The sequence below is a fragment of the Xyrauchen texanus genome, chromosome 32 (genome assembly GCF_025860055.1).
Source record: "Xyrauchen texanus isolate HMW12.3.18 chromosome 32, RBS_HiC_50CHRs, whole genome shotgun sequence".
NCBI classification, from domain to species: domain Eukaryota; kingdom Metazoa; phylum Chordata; class Actinopteri; order Cypriniformes; family Catostomidae; genus Xyrauchen; species Xyrauchen texanus.
Window position 1 is genome coordinate 9,194,333 of NC_068307.1, and position 23,093 is coordinate 9,217,425.

Genomic DNA, 23,093 nt, shown 5'->3' on the forward strand with positions numbered 1-23,093 from the left:
GCAAAGGAGGTCGTCATTATAATACAAGATCCTACACAGAGCAGGATCATATGTAAATGCTCTTCGTTTTTCCCATTTTAAGCTTGTTCCCTCAGGCTAGTTCATCCCAGCCTTATTGTTTTTTCTTTTTTATGATCAAGTGATATGGAGGTTGATAGTCTCTCCTATCTGGCTATGGTATAAGCCTGTGGTTTTGCTTTCTTTTATTTTTAGAAGAGCCTTTCGCCATATTTCATTGATAGCCACCGTAGTAGATGGTGAAAGGAAATCAACTGGAATGGGATGAGTACGTGATCCAGGCCAGACTTGAACCAAAGACTCACATCAACAGCCACCGCTCTGACTCCTGCATGTGAAAATGTAATTCTGTGTGAGATATCCCACGTTCCTGAGAGGGCCATGCTAAAAATTTCACATCACCGTCCAACGATGACAGATGTTTTCAATTAGGTTATAATTAAGCCATGTCTAAATATAGACGAGCCCTTACATACAACATGATGGAAGATTTCAAAGTCACTGGCTATTGGTTTATTTGGCTCTCTGAACTGTAAAGAAGAAAAGGAGGTACCTGTGTTTGGACAGAGGAGGCCCTGGTATTTAGAAGATGTTCCGTAAAGATAGATCAGACAAGCGTCTGACATATGACGCCAGTGTAAACTCAAATGTCTCCTCTAGAACATAAATTTGTCTACTAGATGCACTTAGATTCAGGCTTCTCTGTCAAGCCACTTTTGTAGAGGTGATTTGCAAGGCATTGAAGCATAACAAAAACCTGTTTTGTTACTAATTGGCTGATTTATGAGAAGTTTTGTGGCGAAAGTTGAACGTTCTAGATCTCAATATACACTGTTTTTTTACAGATAACCTAAAAATGTACTTCTTGTGGAAACATCTAAATGAACTGAAGTGAAATATATTATTTAATGTCTGAATCCACCTAAAATCTTTAGGTTTAACCAATGAAATCAACTTTTTAGTGTCAGATTAGTTAGAAAAACAACTAAAGGAAACAGCTACCTGTATCCACTTCTTAGTGTAGAATAACTCTACAACCTGTAGAAGTTGTAGAAGTAATATTTTGTATAATACTAGACTGAATCTATGTACTACTGACAACTTAACAAATTAGTACCACAGAAAACTCATCGGTTTAGTGCATCATTTATCAGGTGTCCTCATGAAGCAATGTCAAAAACCTCTTGCGCACTTTATAATTTCTGAAGATTTACTTGTAGAATGATGCGCCAGAGGGTTACTTAGAGGGCAAAAAAAGGTTTATAGTGGCCCAGCTACATTTAAGATAAACAAACATATACAGGGCCAACTCTGAGCAATTTAATAATCTGCAGAGGAACAATGGCTTCTCTGTAAAATCGAATACAAACAGAAAGCACAGAATTTACCAAGCCCTGAAATGAATCAATAGTGAGGGAGTGTTTGACAGTTTCCTTAGGGAGAGGTTCTGTCATAGGGGAAGAGGCATTCTCTTGGCAGGTATAAAGGTAAGACAAGGACTTGCGACAGCATGGTGGTTTCTGTGGTCTGTAAGTTGAGTAACCTTCGCAATGCAAACAGCACATTTTCAGGCAAACTTTTGTTTTGACTGTCTTTGTCTTGTGACATCAGTTGCTCTGTATCTGTATTGCGAATTGTTTTCACGACAATTTCATCATATTCAGTGTATGTTTGACTCTTCTTAAATGTTACGTTTCTGACCATGTTCTTTTTGGTTTTGGCCTGAAAACTGAACGAGTTCTCGATTAATTGAGTACTCGTGCACAAATCCAAATATTAGCCTGATAGCTAGCTAGCTAGTGGGTATCTAGACTCATTACTGGTTTACATGACAGCAGGGTGAGGTAGCCACTAGCCAACTTATACTTCCTAACTGACTGATTTCATGACTGTGATTCATTAAGCTAGTTGGGTGTAGAACTTTGCCGAACTGCTTGCGTTTTTAGGGGGACACATCTGATCATCTAGACAGAGCATATATGCTAAATATTGAATATTAGGGTTATTAAGTTTATCATTGATATCTAGGATTTTTATTTTACCTATAAATATTTAAACATTTTATCGCCCCCGCCCTGCTATTGCATATGTGAATGTAAATTTTGGGTATTCAAAACTAATCCTCATAATCAAGTTTTGTCTATTGAAAATATAACTTGCAACTATACTTTAGTGCAGTTAAAGCTAAAGTGTTTTATTTCTGCGCCACTAGCGTCACGAAATAGAATTGCAAAAATAATCGTTGTTTTCAAACAGATTCCCAGAAAACTCAATTTCCAAACTTCCAGTGGTTGTACAAACAGATAGTCCTGCCCAAAAATGACACCACTGTTAAAGCCAACGTTGCTGTGTCGGGACTGGACAACCCCTCAAACAAAAAGAAGAATGTTTTGATAGTATCTCAGAGACAATGTTTACACTTAGCTAAAATCAACCTAAAAATGGCTTTCTTATAGTTAACTCTGCATATTTAGATGGGATTATACACACATCAGCTTTAACTATTATTTTTTCAATTGTATGAAACTAATGTTGGCACTCTCTCAGATGACTAGGTGTGCTTGTTGTTGCCTCACTAGAGACTAATTGAGAAAACTGGCAACGGCAGAGCTACTTAATTATATCAACATTGTATTTTACTATAGTCATTTTTTTGTAGCTTCCAGTGATTATAGGGTTTCATAAAGCATGACACACCCTCACCATTCAGTAGAACCTGCTGTGCATGGCCAGTCTCTCCTCTCCTGTAAGTACAACTGTCATGCTATACAAATCTGAGGTTGTGTCATGGGCCTTCTGCATTGTTGCATTTATAGTCAAAGGTCAAGTCAAGAACATTAGCTATATACTCTGACTGGGTCTGAGCTTGCAATGCCATAACAGTGTTGCAATTAACTGTGTAGTGGTTGAAAGTGTGAGTTACGTGTGTGCTTTGTTGAATAAATAATTCAGTGAATACAAGTATAGTGTTACTTTACCTGAAAAAGTAGGATTATTTCTAACTTTATCCTATGTAAAGATTTCTTTTTAAAAAAAGAGTGTCCCACTTTATATGTATTCACCCTTTTTTCTAAGTCATAACCGTGTTACGATTAAGAATATGTTGGTTTATTGTGTATTTACCCAGAAAATTCAGAACTTAAACTATTTATTCAGTTATCTTTTTGACAATTTGATTTATTTAGTTGTTTTTCACATGGCTGTGGCTGTCCACAGAATGTCATGCCGGCTGCCTCAATGACATTTTAGTATTTGTCCACAAATAACTCTAAAATATTTTGTATTGCCACCATGTGGTGAAACTTTGAACTGCAGTATTTGGACAAGAGTGCGTAAACAATCAGTTTTCTTTGTTATTCACTCATAAATTTGGTTTTGGGGTCTAGCCTTACATATTCACACCTAGCTTTTACATTGTCAGGTTTACGTTGGGTGTATTTGTATATCATATAGCTGATTTTTATTTTTGTTTTGTATTTAACCTGCTCAATAACAGCATTAGACAACATTTCTACTAACTGCCATCTATTTCAGGATATTAATGCACAATTTTGACAGTTTTATTTAGATAACTAAATTTTACTTGTTAACCACATCTAGCCCACATCTAACCTTAGATTAGATTATCCTAAAGTTCACCTTTACATCTGATCTAGTCATTCTTATGTAGTCTCTTCTCCTCCCCCCCATCTCTGAGGATCCCTGAGTGTGTTCTTCAATGATGATCCCCTTTTAGTAGGTATTTCAGAGCACCTCTTTTTGCTCATTAGACTGTCTGCATGACTTAAAGTGACAAGGGCAGAACCATATGGTTTCGTTCCTAACATGATCTGATGGTAATGATTAAGAGAGCTGGGACTTATTATGCCAAAAATACTCTGTAGAAAATCCTACATGGATTAAAGGTGCACTCAGTAATTTTTAACTCATTAAATAAAGTTTAACACCTAAAGACATGAATTATGATTTTGCTAAATATGTTAGAAATCATGATCACTGACATTAATATGAAGACTCCAGTCATATCAATAACCTTATAAAAGCAGTTTTATTCTTCATGGAGAGGGTACGCACATGGATGGGGGCTGCCATGTTAGAATCACATGACCAGCTGAATACTACTCGCTTAATCTCAGTAACCGTCCTGTTATTTGACACTTTCACTCATTGATTAAAGTAATCATGGCTGACTGTGAATACTATATTTCTACAATGGCATCTGAAACTGAAAACTATTGCTTCATCCAAGCCACTAGGTGTCAGTGTAAGTCCAAGATAGCACAAAAGACAAAAGTTACTGAGTGCAACTTTTAATAGTTGTGATAGCATGTCAAGCTCATTAATCTTGAACTTCACCTTTCAACTAATGTTCTTCAAATACAGTAACTTTGTGAGTCTGGTTTTGCATGTCCTATTCAAATCTATTTCCATTTTTCTCCAATGAAGTTCTGCATGTTAAAAATCCAAGGAGAATATACAATATGCAAAAGTCAGCAGTAGACAATCTCATTTGATTGTAGCAAATTATAAGTATGAATTTAGGTGAACATTGTATCATTGCATGACTGATTTATGTATGCACGGCAACCTTATTCAGACTGCTATATATCTCAAAAAGGTCTCAAGTGATGTCTGTAAAAATGTCTTTTACTTACACACTGTTATTTAAATGCAATGATGTTGTAACTTGAATGCACGTTTTTGCATGTGCTGTGATGGGTCTTATTTTGCATGCGCTGTTTTTGTGGTGCCAAGTTTACAGTTAAGTCGCATAATGGGAGTGGCTGTAGGTCAATGGCAATGCGATAATGTTCCTTTTTTCATATTCTCTCTCTGTTTCTTTTGCAGGTGTGGTGTAAACAAGAGGAGGAGGAGGAGGAAGAGGAGAGTGAGGATTTAAAGGGCAGTATTGCATTCTGTTTGCAGGTGGAACACGCAGGCACTCGTACGTACTACTTCAGTGCAGATAGCCAGAAAGAGCAGGAGGAGTGGATCCAAACCATGAGTGAAGCTGCCAGGGTCCACGTTCCAGACGCACCTAGGTACAAACACACATGCACTGTAAAACACACTAGCAGCAAAAGACCACGTCGGGCACTTTATTAGGGTTTCTTATAAAGTGCTCAGTGAGTGTGTATTTCTCCACATGTAGTTCTGGAGGGGAACTCTAGGTATAAAGTTGATCTAAAGTAAAGATAAACTTCTGATGGTAAATTTTCCACTGAGGTAAAATTAGCTTGAAGACATGGAATTTCACAAGTTCATGCAAGCTCATATTCAATTTAAACCATGTAATATTGCAGTGCCTAATTAAAATACTGGCAAACTAATACTGGTGTTTTATTTACTCTGCAAATTTGACTCATGTTTGGCACTTGAAAAGTGTTAATCTTGGTCCCTGTGTGCACTCCTTTATAAAACATCACATTATAAGGCAGATCAAAGGCATTGCTGTACATTTTGCTTTAGTTTCTCACAACTTTTTTGTCTCTCTCTCTCTCTCTCTCTCTCTCTCTCCTGTTGTCCTGCAGAAATCAATCTGAGGCCATCCGTGCACCAGACCAAACCGACATGGTAGCCAAAAGACTCGAACCCAACTCTCACACAGAGAACAACGGGCAGAGACCAAACCCCCACGAGCCTGTCAAACATGAGCTCAACGGAGGAGAGACCAGAGACACAACACCCAGCACCCCAGTGACCCCAGTTACCCCTGTTATAGAGGGCAGGATGGGGGAGAAAGGGGGACTTGCACCCCATCACCCCAATGGATGGGGTAACTATGGTCCTCCCAACGGTTCACGATACCAGTCCCAGGAGAACATGAGAGACATACGGGAGACTCAGGAGAATGTGGTGTTGCGGAGGGGCTTTGTGCCCAGGACGGCACCAGAGAGAGCTGCCCAGAGGAAGAGCTCCATGACTCAGCTGCAGCAGTGGGTGAACCAGCGCAGAGCCATGGTACCTCAGGATGACCTGCGCAGGTGAGAAAAGCAAAGGAATCCGGATGAAGGCTAAGGGGTGAATTTGTTAAACAATTGCGCTGTATTTCACCGCAAAAACCTGTGTTTTATTTACTAACCACATTTCAGTACTAATCACATTGCTTATGTTCACAATGTTGAACAAAGAACAACTCAGACATAACAGAGACAATGAACATTCAAGGTACAGACAGCAAACATGGAACATAAAGGTATTTGGGCAAGTAATGCTGTAAAAATTGTAAACATACATTATCATGTCTTAGGCGCATAAGATGTTTTACAAAAATATTTGTCTTAAGATGTTTTTTTATATCTTAGGCTTTAGTGTGTAAATAGGAAATATTCATAAATAATGTTTGGGATTCAAATTATTAAATAGGAATCCAAAAACATTCCTTTTGCAAATAGAATAGAATAGAAGAACATAATAATAATTTGGGCAGATTACTAATTACATTGTCAAAGATCATTGTCATTCATGAGTACAAACGTGTCTCCTTTCTACTGTATGTAAATTAGGCTTATTGTAGCATGTGCCTTATTCACAAACATTAGCACAATTTGCCTGCCGCTAATAATATTGCGATGTTACCACCTGCAGAAATCAAGCGGTAAACAGAAGATTGTTTATAAGAAACTAATAAGCTAATAAACAACTCTTTCAGCAGACATAATTAATTCTTTGTGCATCCCCCCTAAGAGTATGAATTGAAGGTCAGCACTTTATTGCATTTATAAGCTCATCCTTTTCTCTGTCTTTTCAGTCCATCCAGGTACTACACAGTAAATCGCGGTATGTCACCGGAATTGTATGGCATATACGGCGGGCCTCCGTATGTGGAGGAATATCCGCTCTACCCACCCGGTGTCCGACCTGAGAGCATATGCTCGATGTCGGCTGCATACGACCGTCCGTCCCCTCGCTGGACTGTGGAGGATAGAAGGCGGTCATTGCGAGACGGACCCCTGTATGGCCAACCTCGAGACCCTCAGTGGATGACGGGACCCCATGGCCCTCATCCTGGCTATTATCCCCAGCTGGACTCAGCTCAGAACTCTATGAGACGGCTTTCCATACAGCCACGGTCACGGTCGGTTCCCCGCTCGCCTTCCTCTTCATCAGGAGGACCATATTCTCCACACAGCTTCGCCTCACCTGCCCGATCATCCAGCGCCAGGTTTGATCGGGGGCCTAGCCGACTCAGAGAAGAGGGTATATACGCTGATCCCTCAGTCTACGGCCTGCGCCGGTCACTCAGCTCACCCAAGGTAAAGCACTAAGCCACTAAGCATCCATAGAGACAGCAATTGTTGACGGCCTAAAACATAGCCACAGCATCTCAATTGAATGCGTTTGTTTACAAATTATTTGAAATTTTGTGCTGTAATTTAAAAGTGAAGTGTGTAATTTTTTGCTATGACAAAATACGACGTATACCTCCTTCCGTCACAGTTTTATGCACAGAAACAACTACAAGTAAGCCATCCGAAAAGTGTAAACACTGTGGCGTTTTCAAAACATAGCTCTGTTTGTTTGAGCATCCTGACAATACTCACCACTGGATTGACTCCAATGGCTTGAGTTTGGGGCAGGACTATCTGTTTGTACAACCAATGGCAGATGTGCTGGAGTGTTTGGGAAAACTCAATGAAAAAAGACGTTATTTTTGCGATTCTATTACACACCTCACACATTGTAATTCATAATGTGAGTGTGTCGTCAAATTACCGTAATCAATACCTGTTTCAGTATGATTTCCCTGGAGATCGCCGCTCCTACAGTCAAGGAATGTACCATTATAACTACCCAGCATCCCCCTCTCTCCATAGTAAAATGGTAAGTCGAGTTTTAAAAAGTTGTGCATGTATTCATCTAGGCACAATCCAATAACACCCTCATTAATCGAGAATCTGCAAATCATATGATACTGCTAATTTGTGTGTACCACAGATCAAGTGCACTAGCATGAATGATTGAGTGCATGTTAGTTGTCTGTGAGTATGAACGTGATGTATTTTGCTTTGCTGTGATCAGCATGTGTGTGTCTTCTCCTATGTTCCAACCTCTGTCTCACCGTCTGATGCTTGTGTTGCTGATGGGTTTCACTTCACTGCACACCTAAGGAGGACATATTAGACCTGCAGCTTCAGAGGAACCTGGAGTATCTAGATCAGCAGGTAGGAGACTTAACCCAACAAATGATTTTCCATGCTGACAGTGCATTTACGTATGCTCCAAAACCTAGTGAGCTGCCCACCTAGACGCCTGCTGCCTTTATGCAACACCTTTTTAAATTATCCTTCCTTATAAAGCATCTCATTTAGGTGGAAATCTAACCGTGTTTTCAGACCAGAGGCGGCGAGATTGACAAAATTAGCTCAGGCTGACCTGCCAACAATGCTATCGAAGAATCGTAGACGCTCTAACATAGTTGAAATAGGCGGCAACGTTCATTCGGAATACTTGGTTTTGTGAACTATATTTATAGGGGCCACAAAACATACAAACATGTCGACCGGTAGGTATCTTTTTGCTGACCTATCACAAGTACAATGTGAATGTAAGAAATCGATCGATGGCAGAAAATAATTAAAATTGTGGTTGTTTGTTACCAAAATAAACAAAATAAAATACATTTGTAATAACTGTGGTCCTGGTTGTGTAGTGCAATGGGTCAAATCAGTGTTTTATTACGGGGAAACCCGCCACAGAAATAATTTGTTTCTCCTCCATTTTTTCTTCGGAACTAATGTTTGGTGTGAATCAAGGTTGACACTGTTGTGTTTTCTAGACTTCGCTAGAGTGGAGCACTTCTATATTCCAATAGGTTGCCGCCGAACCATGTCAAAGCTCATTACCATAATGTTGCCCGCACTTTAACTTTTCTCAGACGGCCACAATGCCCAAACCGTGCCAGCCACGGACGCGCCGCTTCTCGCCGCCGAGAGACGCTGACTGCCATAGAAAATGAATGACTTCCGGTCGATTTGAAGCTCTCGACGCCTCTGGTCTGAACCAGACTGATTCATGAGACATGATTCTTTCTCGGATAATGCAATTCCAGAAGGCTTGGCTGTGAGTTTGGTTAAAAGTTTGTTTCAAGATGTTGGAGTCGAGCTATGTCGATTATAATTGTGGTAACACTTTACAATAAAGATCTAGTTGTTTCATATTCATATTTAGTAATTTAGCATCAACTTTTAGCCAAAGGGACTTATAAATGATGAACATAGCAAGCAACTTGTCATACAAAAGTCAACAATATCTGCAGTATCACACTGCTGTTTTCTCAAAGTGGCTGGAGTGGTATAGAAGCTAGCACAGAAGAAAGAGACAGACAAGGAATATATACAGTATATACATTTTATTTTGATAAATAGTAAGTGCATTTAGTGTGATTTGGTTAAGTGCTCTCGGAACAGATGTTTTTCAGCAGGTTCTTGAATGTTGAGATGGTTTCAGCAGATTGTGTGGAGGTTGGAAGCTCTTTCCACCACAGAGGAACAGAAAAGTGAATGATCGTGAAATAGACTGTGCCTCTATGCAACGGGACCACTAGAAATGTCCCGTTGCATAGACACAGCTCGTTCAATGACCACAGAGAGCGAGTTGGGACATAGACCTGGAGGAGTGAATCTGAAGAGTGTGCTGTTCCATTGGCTTTACTGAAGGCCAGAGTTAAAGCCTTGAATTTGGTGTAGCCAATGAAGTGAAATCAAGAGTAGGTTTACGTGAACCTCTTTGGCTGGCTGAAGACCAGATGTGCTGCTGCGTTCTGGACCATCTGCAGTGGCTTAAACGTGCTAGCTGGGAGGACGGCCAACAGGGCATTACAGTAGTCCAGTCTTGAAATGACCAGAGGAAGATGAGAGAAGTGTTCAGGGGAAACCTGTTTAAGGAATATTACGGGTTCAAAACAAGTTAAGCTCAGTTGGCTGCAATTGTGGCATAATGTTGATTACCGCAAAAATTAAATTAGACTCGTCCCTTCTTTTCTTTAAAAAAAGCTAAATTGAGATTACTTCGAGGCACTTAGAATGAAAGTGAATGGGGCTAATTTTAAAGGCAGAAATGTGAAGCGTATAATTTTATAAAAGGACTTATATTATTTATTCTGTTAAAACTTGTGTATTGTGTATTATTCCACAAATGCTGTCGATTCAGCTTACCTTGTATTGAACCCTGAATATTCTTTTAACCAGTGTTAAGTACTGTGCATTGTTAGTTGATTTTAACTCATGTAGATATTGTAACTAATGTTAACACATTCAACCTTATTGAAAGTAAAGTGTTACCATAAATGCTATACTTGGTATATTATTTTTACTCCATTTATACGACATGCATAAGTCACCGTTTACAGATTTGCTGTCCCAGAAGAGCATTTTTAATCAGCCACTTATCAGATTCCATTTTGGTTAGGATGGTTCCTTAGAAGGTAGCTTACTAGGTTGTAGAACACAAATCAGTTCAAAATCAGTTATGATGTCCTCTCACACATTTTGTGAGGTCAGTTTTCAAACAGAGCTTTTGAATCACATTAAGGAGAAAGATGATTAGAAGATCTGACTGAGTCATGTTTGGATGCCCACTTCGAGATAACATTTACTTTTATGCATTTGGCAGACGCTTTTATGCAAAGCGACTTACAGTGCACTTATTACAAGGACAATCCCCCCCAGAGCAACCTGGACTTAAGTGCCTTGCTCAAGGACACAATGGTGGTGGCTGTGGGGATCGAACCAGTGACCTTCTGATTAACAGTTATGATTCTGATTAACAGTTATGTGCTTTAGCCCACTACACCACCACTATCTCCTCTCTGTGTTAGTTCTCACACTGAGATGAAAGTGTTTCCTAATTTTCTAACTGAGCACGTGGAATTAACAGCACAGGCTGAAATTCATTGTATATCTGCTGTACCTTCTGTGGACGTCGCAAGAAGAAACCAGGTGTGCGTCAGGGTTGCTCATAGTTAAGGTCAGGCGTATAGCTAGATGTACACCTGGTGAATGATGGTGTGTTCTGCTCTAGGTGACAGAGGGTGATCACCTAATTGGCATGGTAACCAGAATGGTTGAACGTTCCTCTCCTCGAGCAAAGCTTTTCTCACAAGTAAGAGAGATGAGAGTTTTTAAGGGAAGCAGGCTTCTGTCATACCTTGGAGTTCAGCCCCTTTCCAGCACAGCAAGGCTCAAACGAGGCTTTTCTGGGGCTATAACAGGGCCTGCCTCTCTCTCTCTGCTTCCTGATGGATGTGGCATGCTGGATGTTTCGATAGTGCTTAGCGTTAAGTGATAGTTTTAAAAGCCGTAACCTTTAGGTTTAAGGGATAGTTGACCGGAAAAAAAAAATTGTGTGTTGTCATTTACTCACCCTCATGTTGCTCTTAAACCTGTATGACTTTCTTCCTTGGAACACAAAAAGAAGATGTTAGGCAGAATGACAGCCTCAGTCACCATTCTTTTTCATTGAATCGAAAAAAGATGCATTGAAGTGTATGGTGACCAAGACTAACATGCTACATAATGTCTCCTTTCATGTTCCATGGAAGAAAAAAGTAATACGGGTTTGGAACAACATGAGGGTGTGTAAATGTTGACAGAATTAATTTTGCGGTGAACTACAATCTTCAGTTCCTCTGATTTTTGGTTGGATGAAGGTTTTGTTTTGTTTTTTTGCTTTATTTTTGTGAATTCCTTTATTTCCAGTGCTTGTTTGCCCAGTGTCACATCTTCCATTGTGTGATTATTTTGTATTGTGCTGTCTTGCTGTTGTCCTCTGTGTACGTGTCATCTGTGATGTCCCTTTCATCTCATACCATAGAGGAGGAAAGCCGTGGGGCTAATAATTGACGCAGCATTTGAGAATGGTTTTTGTTGCTGATAAATTTTCTTTAAATAGGTGCAATTTTTTTTTATTTATTTAGTTTGAAGTCAAATGTTGTTTAATAATTGAAAATGTTCATATAAACATATAGACTTATTTTCTGTAATGTTCATGTTGTGTTTCTCTTCCTATCTGATTCTAGGTGCCTCCTTTCCATGATATATACAGTGACCTACATCCCACACTAAAGCAAAATGAGATAGAGACCAGTGTAAGTCCTGTTCAAGTCTGTTCAAAGTCATAATTTATAACTTGGGTAAAAAATCCTTGTCAACCACATACTGTAAGTATCTGAATTTGTTCTCTGTACAGAAACTGCTGGGTCGTCTGTGTGAGCATAATCGACTCCTGAAAGAGCAAGAGGCTATAGTTCATCATTTGCGAATGGAAAAGGTAACCAAAACGTTAAGTCCTCTCATTTACCAAGCATACAAAACTCAGATTTCTGCATGGGGAGCTCAATGCTACTAACAGAGTAAGGTGCCAGGAAGATAGACAATGTCAGCCAGAGTGCCCCTAAACTAAACTAGATAAACTGTATTAGCTAAGAGGCACCAGGTAAGCAACTTGTGGGCTATTGGCTCCATGGCAGTACTGCAGGTAGTCACCAATTATTGTTTGATTGTAATTTTTGTGTGAAAAAATAAATAAATAAATTTAAAATAAATAAAAGAGTACGGTAAGTTAATTTCATCAAAATGCTAAAGAAGTTAAAGTTCAGTTAAATGTTTTCTTGACCAATTCTCACAGTAGTATAGTGCCATAATGTTTACAGTTGCTGAGAAAATTAAGTAAAAATGGCTTAGTTATAGTAGTCTCTGTACATTAATGGAATAGTTCACCCTACAAATTGCAATTATTTCATCATTTACTAAACCTCATGCCATCCCAGATGTGTCTGACTTTCTTTCTTCTGCACAACACAATCTAAAGATTTTAGTTGAATATCTCAGCTCTGAAGGTCCATACAATGCATGTGAATGGTGACCAAAACTTTGAAGCTCCAAAAAGCACATAAAGGCAGAATAAAAGTAATCCATAAAACTCCAGTGCTTTAGTCCATGTCTTCTGAAGCGATTCATCTGGTTTTGAGGGAGAACAGACCCAATTGCAGTCTCTAAATATGATTATTATTTCAATCTAGATAACACTTTCTAGTGCTTGACGCATGCGCAGACCACTTCATGGTGCTAGGAAATGTAATCAAGCTTGAAATCATGATCGCCAAGGAGAATGCTGATGTCAAGATTTATAGGAAAAATGTGTTACATTTTAGTCTATTCTCACTCAAAACTGACTGGATCGCTTCAGAAGACAGTGATTAAACCACTGGAGCTTCAAAGGCCTGATCACATTCACTTGCATTGTATGGACCTACAGAGCTGAGATATTCTTCTAAAAATCTTTGTTTGTGTTCTGCAGAAGAAAGAAAGTCATATACATCTGGGATGGCATGAGGGTGAGTAAATGATGAGAATTTTCATTTTTGGATGAACTATTCCTTTAAGCAGGGTTAAGAGAAAGTAAAACATCCAAAAAGTTACACACTTCAGCTTTAAGTGAATTTAAAATTGACAAGATTGCTCTGTATATTATTGATTATTTTAATGGCTTTGTAATTTAAACATCATAACAATGTATGTGAACTTTACACATAGGCTAAGCTTAAATCGCAACACTCAATTTTATACAATATATACTGTAACAGGGGGTCCTTGCTTCATGTCTCTATAGACCAAGAGATGCTTGGCCTTAAAAAGGATAAAGATCTCTGTTGCCTTTACTATCTAATCCTACCTAAAACAAATTATATAAAATACCTTACTCACTTAACTTCATTCTGCAATTTCCAGGACAGCCTAGAGGGGGTGCTGGTAGCCACACATCAAGAGATGGAGCTGTACAGAAACCAGCCGTTGGCCATGGAGAAGCTTCAGATGAAAAAAGAAAGTCTACAAAACAAGCTGATCAATATCAGGGGAGAGCTGTCACAGGCTTCAAGTGTAAGCCACCAATTATACAGTTTGATGCAACAACTTTATCACATATTCAAATCAGCCGATGTTCTTAATGGAATAAATGATTAAAGGAAAAAAAAGTTATTTGCATGAAGGGGCTGGCTTAAGAAGTCATTAAGGACAAGATTATTCATCTTCACAGAATCTGACCACCACCCGAATGGAGTTCGAGTCTTTGGAGGACGAGGTGAACTCAATCCATGGTGACCTGTGGGAGCAGCTGAACGCTGGAGGGCAGGTATGTCAGGTTCCCACCCCGCATTTTTGTTATCATCATCAGGGGCATTTATGTTGTCATCATCAATATTATAGTTTATATTATAATAAACCTTGAACTCCGTTAAATGACTTCTTTTTATTCTTCCATAAGACTAATTATTTTTTAATGAGCACATGCAGTTATGACCTCTTGCAAATGACTTCCACAAAGATGAACTTCATTTGCACAGACATGATATATGCAATCAATAATTGAATGCCATGTGATTCGCTCGTTAGTTATTAACAAGGAGCAATATTCATTTTTGAACGATCCTGGCAGCACTATTCAATAATGCATGTTTTCTGTTTCTGTTTCCTCTCCTGCTCTCTTATCTCTTAATTTGTCTGTCCTCCTCTTCTTTCCTATTCTCAGAGTGAGCTTGTACACAGGCACATTCAGAAGGAGTTTTGGAGGGTTCAGGATGTTTTGGAGGCACTGCACAAGAACAACCTGTCCCGTGGCACGGACACTGCCAAGCACAGAGGTCAGATGAGTGCATTCACTCTCACCATACTGCATGGCATCCCAAACAGCGCTCAAAGAATAAGTAATAAAGAATGAGAGAAAGCAGTGTAATTTATGTAGTTTTATGATTTGATTGTATACATTTTTGGAAAACAACAGCAGCAACGTAGGACATATTAGGTTGCTTTTGACATTTTATTGATTTTATTGAAAAGGTCAAAAAGAGTCTGTAGGTCCTTAACTCTATTATATGCCTTGCTCTCTTTTTCTCCAGTAGCCAGTGGAGCATCTGGCTCATTCAGCACAAGTAGTCCTGCAAGCCCTTTGAGTTCAGTTAGTCTAACAAGTCCTCTCAGCCCCTTCTCTCCTGTTCCTGGCTCTCAGGCCTCACCTACTAAACAGCAAGCCACAGAGGTAATTCATACATCTATTAGAGATATAATAGTAAATGGGACTTGAAAAGATTAGGAATTTGTATTTCACGGTGAATTGTGTAATTTTTTTCTGTGAAAATACTTTCTCCAACCCCAGCATAAAATGCAAACTAAGTAATCCATTTGTAGAACGTTTTCCACGAGAAGCGTTAACATTCTAACTGTGTGGCAATATCAAAATATTGCTCTGTTTGCTTGAGAGTCACCTACAGCCCAGCACAGCAACAGTGGCTCAAGCAATGGCATCCGTTTGGGGCACGACTGTCTGTTTTTTTAGCCAATGGAAGGTGAGAGAAGTGTTCGGGGAAACCTGTTTAAAGGAATATTCCGGATTCAATACAAGTTAAACTCAATCAACAGCATTTGTGACATAATGTTGATTACCACAAAAAAAAAAATTTGCACATCCCTTCTTTTCTTTAAAATCAGCATAAATCGAGGTTACAGTGAGTCACTTACTGTATGATGGATGTGAATCGGGCCAAAGTTTGGAGGGTTTAAATGCAGAAATGTGAAGCTTATCATTTTTGTAAAAACACACATTAATTATTTTGTTAAAACTTGTGTATTATTTGAGCTGTAAAGTTGTTCAAATCATAATTTTAACAGTAATTCTAGGGTTTTAGGTTTTACAGTGTTATGTCGTCATGGCAACAAAGTTGTAAAATTGGAAATAACTTTGCACAGAATAGGTTAGTAAGTGATTTTATCACACTTAAATCATGTTAACACTCATGTTGTTTATGTCTTGTGGCTATACTTTTGAAACGGTGAGTTTTTTAACGTTTAAGGATTAGCCCCCATTCATTTCTATTGAAGTGACATTTTAAAAAAAGTATAAAAAATTGTTTTTTTGTGGTAATCAGCATCATGACACTAATGCTGTTGATTGAACTTGTGTTGAACCCAAAATATTCCTTCAAAAATATTTGAAAGCAATTCAGTTTGGTCCCACTAGAGGTACAAAAATTACACTCTTCACCTTCTTTTGTCTCTCTTATTATATTTCTCATCATTTACTCAGCTCGGCCTAAGGCTTAGTATTTAGGTTTTTGAGGAGTTTCTATTTTTGTTCATACAGAACAGTATACATTTTCCAGGTGCAACCCTAATTCACTTTAATTCATATTGGCCCAGCTAGGCTCATTTAGAAAATATCATGGGTCTTTGATAATGATTTCAAAATGACTTTCGCTTTGAAAGCACCATCAACATGACAAGATATAGCACAATTAGCTTAATTAGGGTTTTAACCTGTATGACAATTAAATGGGATACACATTTTCTTTTCGTGTCTAATACTTGTCTTCTCAATGGTTCTGTGATCCTGTTTTTTACTTAGCTCTAGTGTCTCTTGAATGCTTGACCATGAGTGTTTGCTAGTATTCATAGGTGACCCACTACTTCAGTGCTACGTTACCACAGTTTTCTGCCTTTTCTGAGTTCTAGTATGTACCATTTATTCAGAGAAATATGCACCTAACTGAACTGCACATTTCATTTTTAGCCTTCTGATTACTTGCCCCAAATTTTAGATCACAAATGTTGTGGTGAAAAATTGTGGAGAATTAATTTTTTATTATCAAATGGCCTTAGCCTTTTTAACCTAGCTAGTAGTGATTTGCAAACGGGGCAAAATGCATAGTAAATGTTTGGGTTGATGCCAGAGCTGTGTGCAGGTCAGTGTTATTAGCGTTTGTGGTGAGGGTTCCATGCCTATATGCTTCCCATGATACTCTCCGCCCTCCACCTGGCTCAGTCACTCTTGATGCACAGCTCTTACTCCACCTCTCCATCCCCTCCCTTCTCCCTTCCTCCCTAACTCTGCTCAATATCTTTTCTATCCCTATCTTTCACGTTCTCTCTCTTGCCCACTTCCTCCTCCTCCACTGTTTTCCCCCCTCCCGTCCTACCACAGGAGGTTGGCCCTCCGCGACCTCCACTTCCTAAATCTTACCGACCCTTGGAGTCCTCCCAGTCCTTCCCCCCCTCCATCCCTCCCCTGCCCTTAGACAGCAATGCCTGGCTGCGGAGCATGGGTCCCCATTCAGCCATCCACCAGGAAGTCTACAAGGATGACGCAGAATTCCACAGCAGAAAGGTACATCAGAGCGGGAGCAGCACTACCAGAACGAGGAAAAACCTCTAATTCACATCACAGTTCCACCATGTCCTGTGTCCATTTTCACGCCCATGTCCACAATCATTTCTAAGCCCCCCCAGCCCATCTTTCCTTTCACTGCCTAGTAGCTTCATTTCATCCTTTTCTATATGCTTCATTCATCTTTCTTGACATCTTGTTCTGTTTGCTTCTAAATGTGTAATAATGCAATTTATTACTTTATTACAAACCTAGCGCCAACACAATATAGTTACAACATCTTTAAAACTGTTGTAAGATAAATTAGATAGACAGAGTAGCGCCTCTTCCGTAAAAGCTCCCATTTTTCCCTGCAATGTTTATGTAAATTCTCCCATACGCAGACTTTTCTACATTTGTTGTGTCATTTCTTTGCATATTAATGTGTTTGTGCTTGCTTGTGTCTGTGTTAGTGTTGTGTACATGCAAGCCAATGTCAGAGCTGTGGTGTTTAAATACGTGTCCATTGCTTTGACCTATAGCCCCATTCGGCCCAGATGCCTCATGCACTTGCAGGCAACTATTCATCATGCTGTTGAGCAACCTGAAGAAGCCCCCATTGTGCCTCTGTGACTCCATTCTGTGCTGAGTGTTTTATTTCAGTATGCTAAGAAAAATTTTAGCATTTTGAATTTCTGAAAGCTATGTTAAATTAGGTTGCTTGTGGGAAATGGTTCCCTAGTACAAAAACATATGTGCAGGCCTTATGGAATTTCTATCATAAATTTAAATTAATCTTAATGGGATCCAAAATTATTCGACTTGATAAACTGAAAATCTGAACAAATAAACTCATTATCCAGTTCCAGAACCGTATTACGTTCTAAGTGGATTCATATTTAATCCCATTCAGAATGATTCCAATTTATGATGCCTTAATAATAATAGAATCCTATTAGGTTCCTATAGGATTTTTGGTTTCAAACCCTGGATATTTGACTATTGTTTACATTTGTTGTGTTCTGTTTTAGCACAACTACATCTCGCAGGGAGAAAAGACCAATGACTTTGAAACCGAGCAGGACAGGCAATCCAACCAGAATAAAGGTAAGAGGAAAAGAGAGATATATTTCTCACAAGAAACTTTACTTACAATATTCAGAACACATTGTTGGGGATTAATCAAACCTTGCAGTTATATTATAGATATACACTCACTGAGCACATTATTAGGAACACTATGGACCTAATAAAGTTCCCAATGTGGTCTTCTGCTGTTGTAGCTCATCCGCCTGAAGCTTCGGTGTGTTGTGCATCCTGAGATGCTATTCTGCTCACTAAAACTGTACAGAGGGGTTATCTGAGTTACCGTAGCCTTTCTGTCAGCCCCAACCAGTCTGGCCATTCTCCATTGATCTCTCTCTCATCAACAAGGTGTTTCTATCCACATAACTCCCGCTCACTGGAAGTTTTTCGTTTTTGGCACAATTCTGAGTAAACTCTAGAGTCTGTTGTGTGTGAAAATCCCAGGAGATCAGCAGTTACAGAAATAGTCAAACCAGCCCATCTGGCACAAACAATCATGCCACAGTCGAAATCACTAAGATCACATGTTTTCGCCATTCTGATGGTTTATGTGATTTTATGCATTGCATTGCTGCCACACGATTGGCTGATTAGATAATTGCCTGAATATGTAGGTGTACAGGTGTTCCTAATATAGTGCTAAGTGAGTGTATACTGGAACAAACCAATTGTTTTGCAATAACACCGTAACACATACAGTATTTTCACATTATATTTACACATTAATCAACTTTTTCCCTGTGCAGTTGGAATCATTCCTCCCAGGACCAAGTCGCCTTCAGAAGACAAGAGTAATACTGATGGTGTCCAACGGAGAAATGGGAAAGTGTCCAACGGTCACATTTCAAGGGTAGGTTAAATTTCTGCTAGTAAATTCTTTATGCCATTCTTCAAAATAGCAATAAGTTATACAAGACAAATAAAATAAACTATAAAACCTACATAGATATATAGCAACATCCATTGGTTTTGTGAATGTTAATGACTTATAGATCCAAAATAAAGGTCTATTAAGGGTCTAGATCAGTTTGGATAAGAACATATTGCATTATGTGTCCATTTGTGTCACAGGAGAGGCCAAAGAGTGCTGTGTTCCCCGCAGAGGCGAAGTCTAAAATGAGCGTGCAGGAACAGAATGAGAGGATACGAAGGAACCAGAGCAGTTCTGTAAGAGACAAAAGGCGCAGCCTCAACCTTTCCAGCAGTCAGCACATTGACGGATTAAAAACCTCCACCAACTACAGAGTGGTTAGCTTCTAACTTAAACCTCATTTTTGTGGCAGTGAACTGAAAGAGTGCTGTGTTTTTGCAAAGCTAGCTAGTTAGTTTAAAGGGATAGTTCAAGCAAAAAGGAAATTCAGTCGTTATTTGCTCAACCTCGTGTTGTTTCAAAATCAGTATGGCTTTCAGTCTTCCTTGGAACACAAAAGGAGATGTTAGGCAGAATGTTCAGGTGTGACCACCTCAGTCACCATTCACTTTCATGGGCATCTCAACAATGTTAAAAATGTCTCCTCAGGTGTTCCACAGCAAAAGAAAGTCAGACCATTTGGAATGACGTGAGGATGAGTAAATAATGACAGATTTGTAAAAATTTTAATGAACTATCCCTTTAATTCTTACTTCTATTTGTAAGGGTAAAATGTAGTATGTGACATGAATATTTACATACTGTATATAGAACCATCATCTATATTGAATTCATAAGCTTTTTTATGATGAGTCCTATTCTATGTGTTTGCAGATACTTAACTTTTTATTCTGTTTTGAGTCTTGCTAAGTACTCAGTCTGCTAGTCCTCTTTTTAAGCAGGTCCGGAGGAGAGTGACGGCAGATGAGGTGGATATTAAGGGTCTGGAGGCAGCAGTGAGGGGAGAAGGCGTGGAATCACCCAGGCAGGAAATCGCACGCTTGCGACGACAGGTGGAGCCTGAACACTATGACATGGACATCAGCAGAGAGGTTAGAGGTCACATGGATGAACTGTAGATTGCACAATGGACAATTCTTTTTATTTTCTTGAAACAAAAAAAAGGTTTTACAATGTTCAGCATTTTACTGTTTAAAAATAGTTGTTGTAAGGTGCAAGGACATTTGAATTTGAGCAGTGGTGTCTCTGACCCCATTTACACCTTGTGCTTAAATTTACATTTTAAAATGGATTGTTTCGACTCTATGTTCTGATTGAACAAGCCACATTCAAAGCCATTGCAAAGTGACTATAAACTTACACCTATGAGCACACATTCTACATTAAAGGAATATTTCGATTTCAATACAAGTTCAACACAGTCGACAGCATGTTGATTACAATAAAAAATTATTTTGACTTGTCCCTTATTTAAAAAAGAAAAATTACTGCAATCCACGGCCTCTCGTGGCTTATTGCTTTTGTTCGAGTTTATCAGAAAAACTGTGCAAAACTGTTTTTTTTATTTTTTACTTGTTTGAACTTTTTTGTGCTTCATCAACATTCAGTACCAGGTGTTTGATAGAGGTTTGCACATCTAAAGATTGTTTTACTCTTCTTTGTTTACAGTTGTCCACCCCAGATAAAGTTCTGATCCCTGAGCGATATTTAGATGTTGATCCCAGTACACCACTCAGCCCTGAAGAGATGCGGGAAAAACAAAAGAAAGTGGAGAGAATCAAGACACTCATTGCCAAATCAAAGTATGACATCACATCACGTTTTGATCCACAAAGCATAATACTGCAAACTGTAAATCCAGGTTATAAATGAAGTAATTCTATGTAAAAAAAAAAACAACAAAAAAAAAACAGTTTACCTACCTTTTGTGAAGACCTATAGGTTTTGCTCCAAAACCAAGCAAGTTATCTACATAGGCAGCCTTTTAAGACATCTTAAGCCAGGTTACCATCCATGTTGAAAATTTGATTTATGCATAAAATGGAATATTGTGAAAACAATTTGCGTATTAAACAGTTTCTATCCCATGTGTTTAAGAGAACAAAATATCCACTTCTGGGGAAATTAGTGCAAAATGGAAATGAAAATGTGGCTTTTTTAAATATAATAAATTACTTATGGTTTAGAGAGCGCTGACAAAACGCTCTGACAAACGTCATGTTTACTAGCATTCAGTGGCAGATGTCTTTCATCTGGGAGCAAAAGCGTTTAAGACAGTTCTGGAAGGTAATAGTAGCCAATCATTTTGATGAAAGTTTTTGTCTTCGGCATTTCAGAATATCCAGATTAACATTTGAGATGCTGTGATGATATGAATAATATTCTCTGATATTCTCGCCAATAATGTGTGCATTTACCTTGTTGAGGCAAAGTCACATGACGTTTTTGATGCGCATCTCTATTTCTATATAAATTCTGTTATAAATATACACTTACTTAGCACTTTATCAGGAACACTATAATCATAATAGAGTTCCTGGCATGGTCTTCTGCTGTTGTAGTCCATCCGCCTCTAGGTTCGACGTGCTGTTCATTCTGAGATGCTGTTCTGCTCACTACAATTGTACAAAGTGGTTATCTGAGTTACCGTAGCCTTTCTGTCATCTGCCATCCAGTCTGGCCATTCTCCGTTGACCTCTCTCATCAACAAGGTGTTTCCATCTGCAGAACTGCCACTCATTGGATGTCTTTTTATTTTTGGCACCATTCCCCATTCTGATGGTTGATATGAACATTAACTGAAGCTCCTGACCCATATCTGAATGATTTTATGCATTGCACTGTTGGCACGTGATTGACTGATTAAAAAATCACGTGAATAAGTATGTGTACAGATGTTCCTAATCAAGTCAAGTCAAGTCAAGTCAAGTGGTTTTTATTGTCGTTTCAACCATATACAGTTAGTACAGTACACAGCAAAACGAGAAAACGTTCCTCCAGGACCATGGTGCTACATAAAAACAACAAAGGACCAACACAGGACCACATGAGACAACACAACGAAATAAAATACCTATATAAAAAAACCTACATATACCTATATAAAGTGCACGTGCAAACATGTGCAAAAAGTACAGGACAGTACAACAAATTACTGACAATGAACAGGACAATAGACAGTGCAGCGCCGACCAGTAATCAGTAGTGCAAAAAGATGACAGTTTCTAAAAATGTAAACATAACATACTATGAGATAATGTTCTATGCACATAGCAGTTATTGAGGTAGCAGACAGTTATAAAGTGACAGTAATTAAAGTGCAACTCAGGACACGTGTGTGTCAAACCAGTCTCTGAGTATTTACATTGCTATTGAGTATAATACAGTGCTAAGTGAGTTTATATAGGTAAATGTGTTTTCTTCATTTACCTAATGAGAAATGTATCCACCTCATGCAAGCTTTTAAGTTTTTATGTGGGTTTTGGAAAGTTAATTTGCATCTTGATGTTTCCATCCTGCATTTTTGATACAATACCCCAAAATGCCCATAATAATACAAGATAGGAAACCCTATTTGATAGGCGTGCTCCAGATGCAATGGCTGTTCCAATAGGTAGGCAGTAGATATAATTATGTTGCCTTCTAAGATACCTAATTTTGGCCAAATTCTAAGGCAGTGTCACATGTATACTTCACAGAAAAGGCCATTTGAGAATGAGCTCAGTGAGAAAAAATGATGACAGACTAAGCAAGAGAGTTCATTCAATACTTCAATACTCTAATTACAAAATATTTTCCCCCTATATTAGTGTGTGCTATAATGATTTTGCTTATTTGAGTGTCACATACTATAGTTAGCTTAGCAACATGCTAACACCAAACTCTATTGAAAACAAATGTACACTGGTGGCCAAAAGTTTGGAATAACGTACAGATTTTGCTCTTATGAAAAGAAAGTGGTAATTTTATTCACCAAAGTGGC

At 38.7% G+C, this 23,093-nt stretch overlaps 1 protein-coding gene across 11 annotated transcripts in view; it reads left to right on the top strand.

Moving 5' to 3' along the window:
* The window catches only part of LOC127625826 (pleckstrin homology domain-containing family A member 6-like), a 134,714-nt gene that overhangs the window by 104,933 nt on the left and 6,688 nt on the right, over positions 1-23,093 (top strand). For 4 of the 11 annotated variants that reach the window (XM_052101219.1, XM_052101214.1, XM_052101215.1 and 1 more), the window contains 17 exons: positions 4,867-5,060; positions 5,550-6,002; positions 6,770-7,274; positions 7,756-7,842; positions 8,130-8,183; positions 12,038-12,106; positions 12,208-12,288; positions 13,749-13,898; positions 14,056-14,151; positions 14,548-14,659; positions 14,915-15,054; positions 16,993-17,175; positions 18,186-18,261; positions 18,987-19,090; positions 19,312-19,488; positions 20,050-20,202; positions 20,780-20,913. In XM_052101219.1, coding sequence (XP_051957179.1) covers positions 4,867-5,060; positions 5,550-6,002; positions 6,770-7,274; positions 7,756-7,842; positions 8,130-8,183; positions 12,038-12,106; positions 12,208-12,288; positions 13,749-13,898; positions 14,056-14,151; positions 14,548-14,659; positions 14,915-15,054; positions 16,993-17,175; positions 18,186-18,261; positions 18,987-19,090; positions 19,312-19,488; positions 20,050-20,202; positions 20,780-20,913 — 2,768 coding nt within the window. Of the gene's footprint in view, positions 1-3,090; positions 3,758-4,866; positions 5,061-5,549; positions 6,003-6,769; positions 7,275-7,755; positions 7,843-8,129; positions 8,184-12,037; positions 12,107-12,207; positions 12,289-13,748; positions 13,899-14,055; positions 14,152-14,547; positions 14,660-14,914; positions 15,055-16,992; positions 17,176-18,185; positions 18,262-18,986; positions 19,091-19,311; positions 19,489-20,049; positions 20,203-20,779; positions 20,914-23,093 lie in introns of those variants that run through there. The other 7 variants (XM_052101221.1, XM_052101212.1, XM_052101217.1 and 4 more) reach the window with 7 other exon arrangements.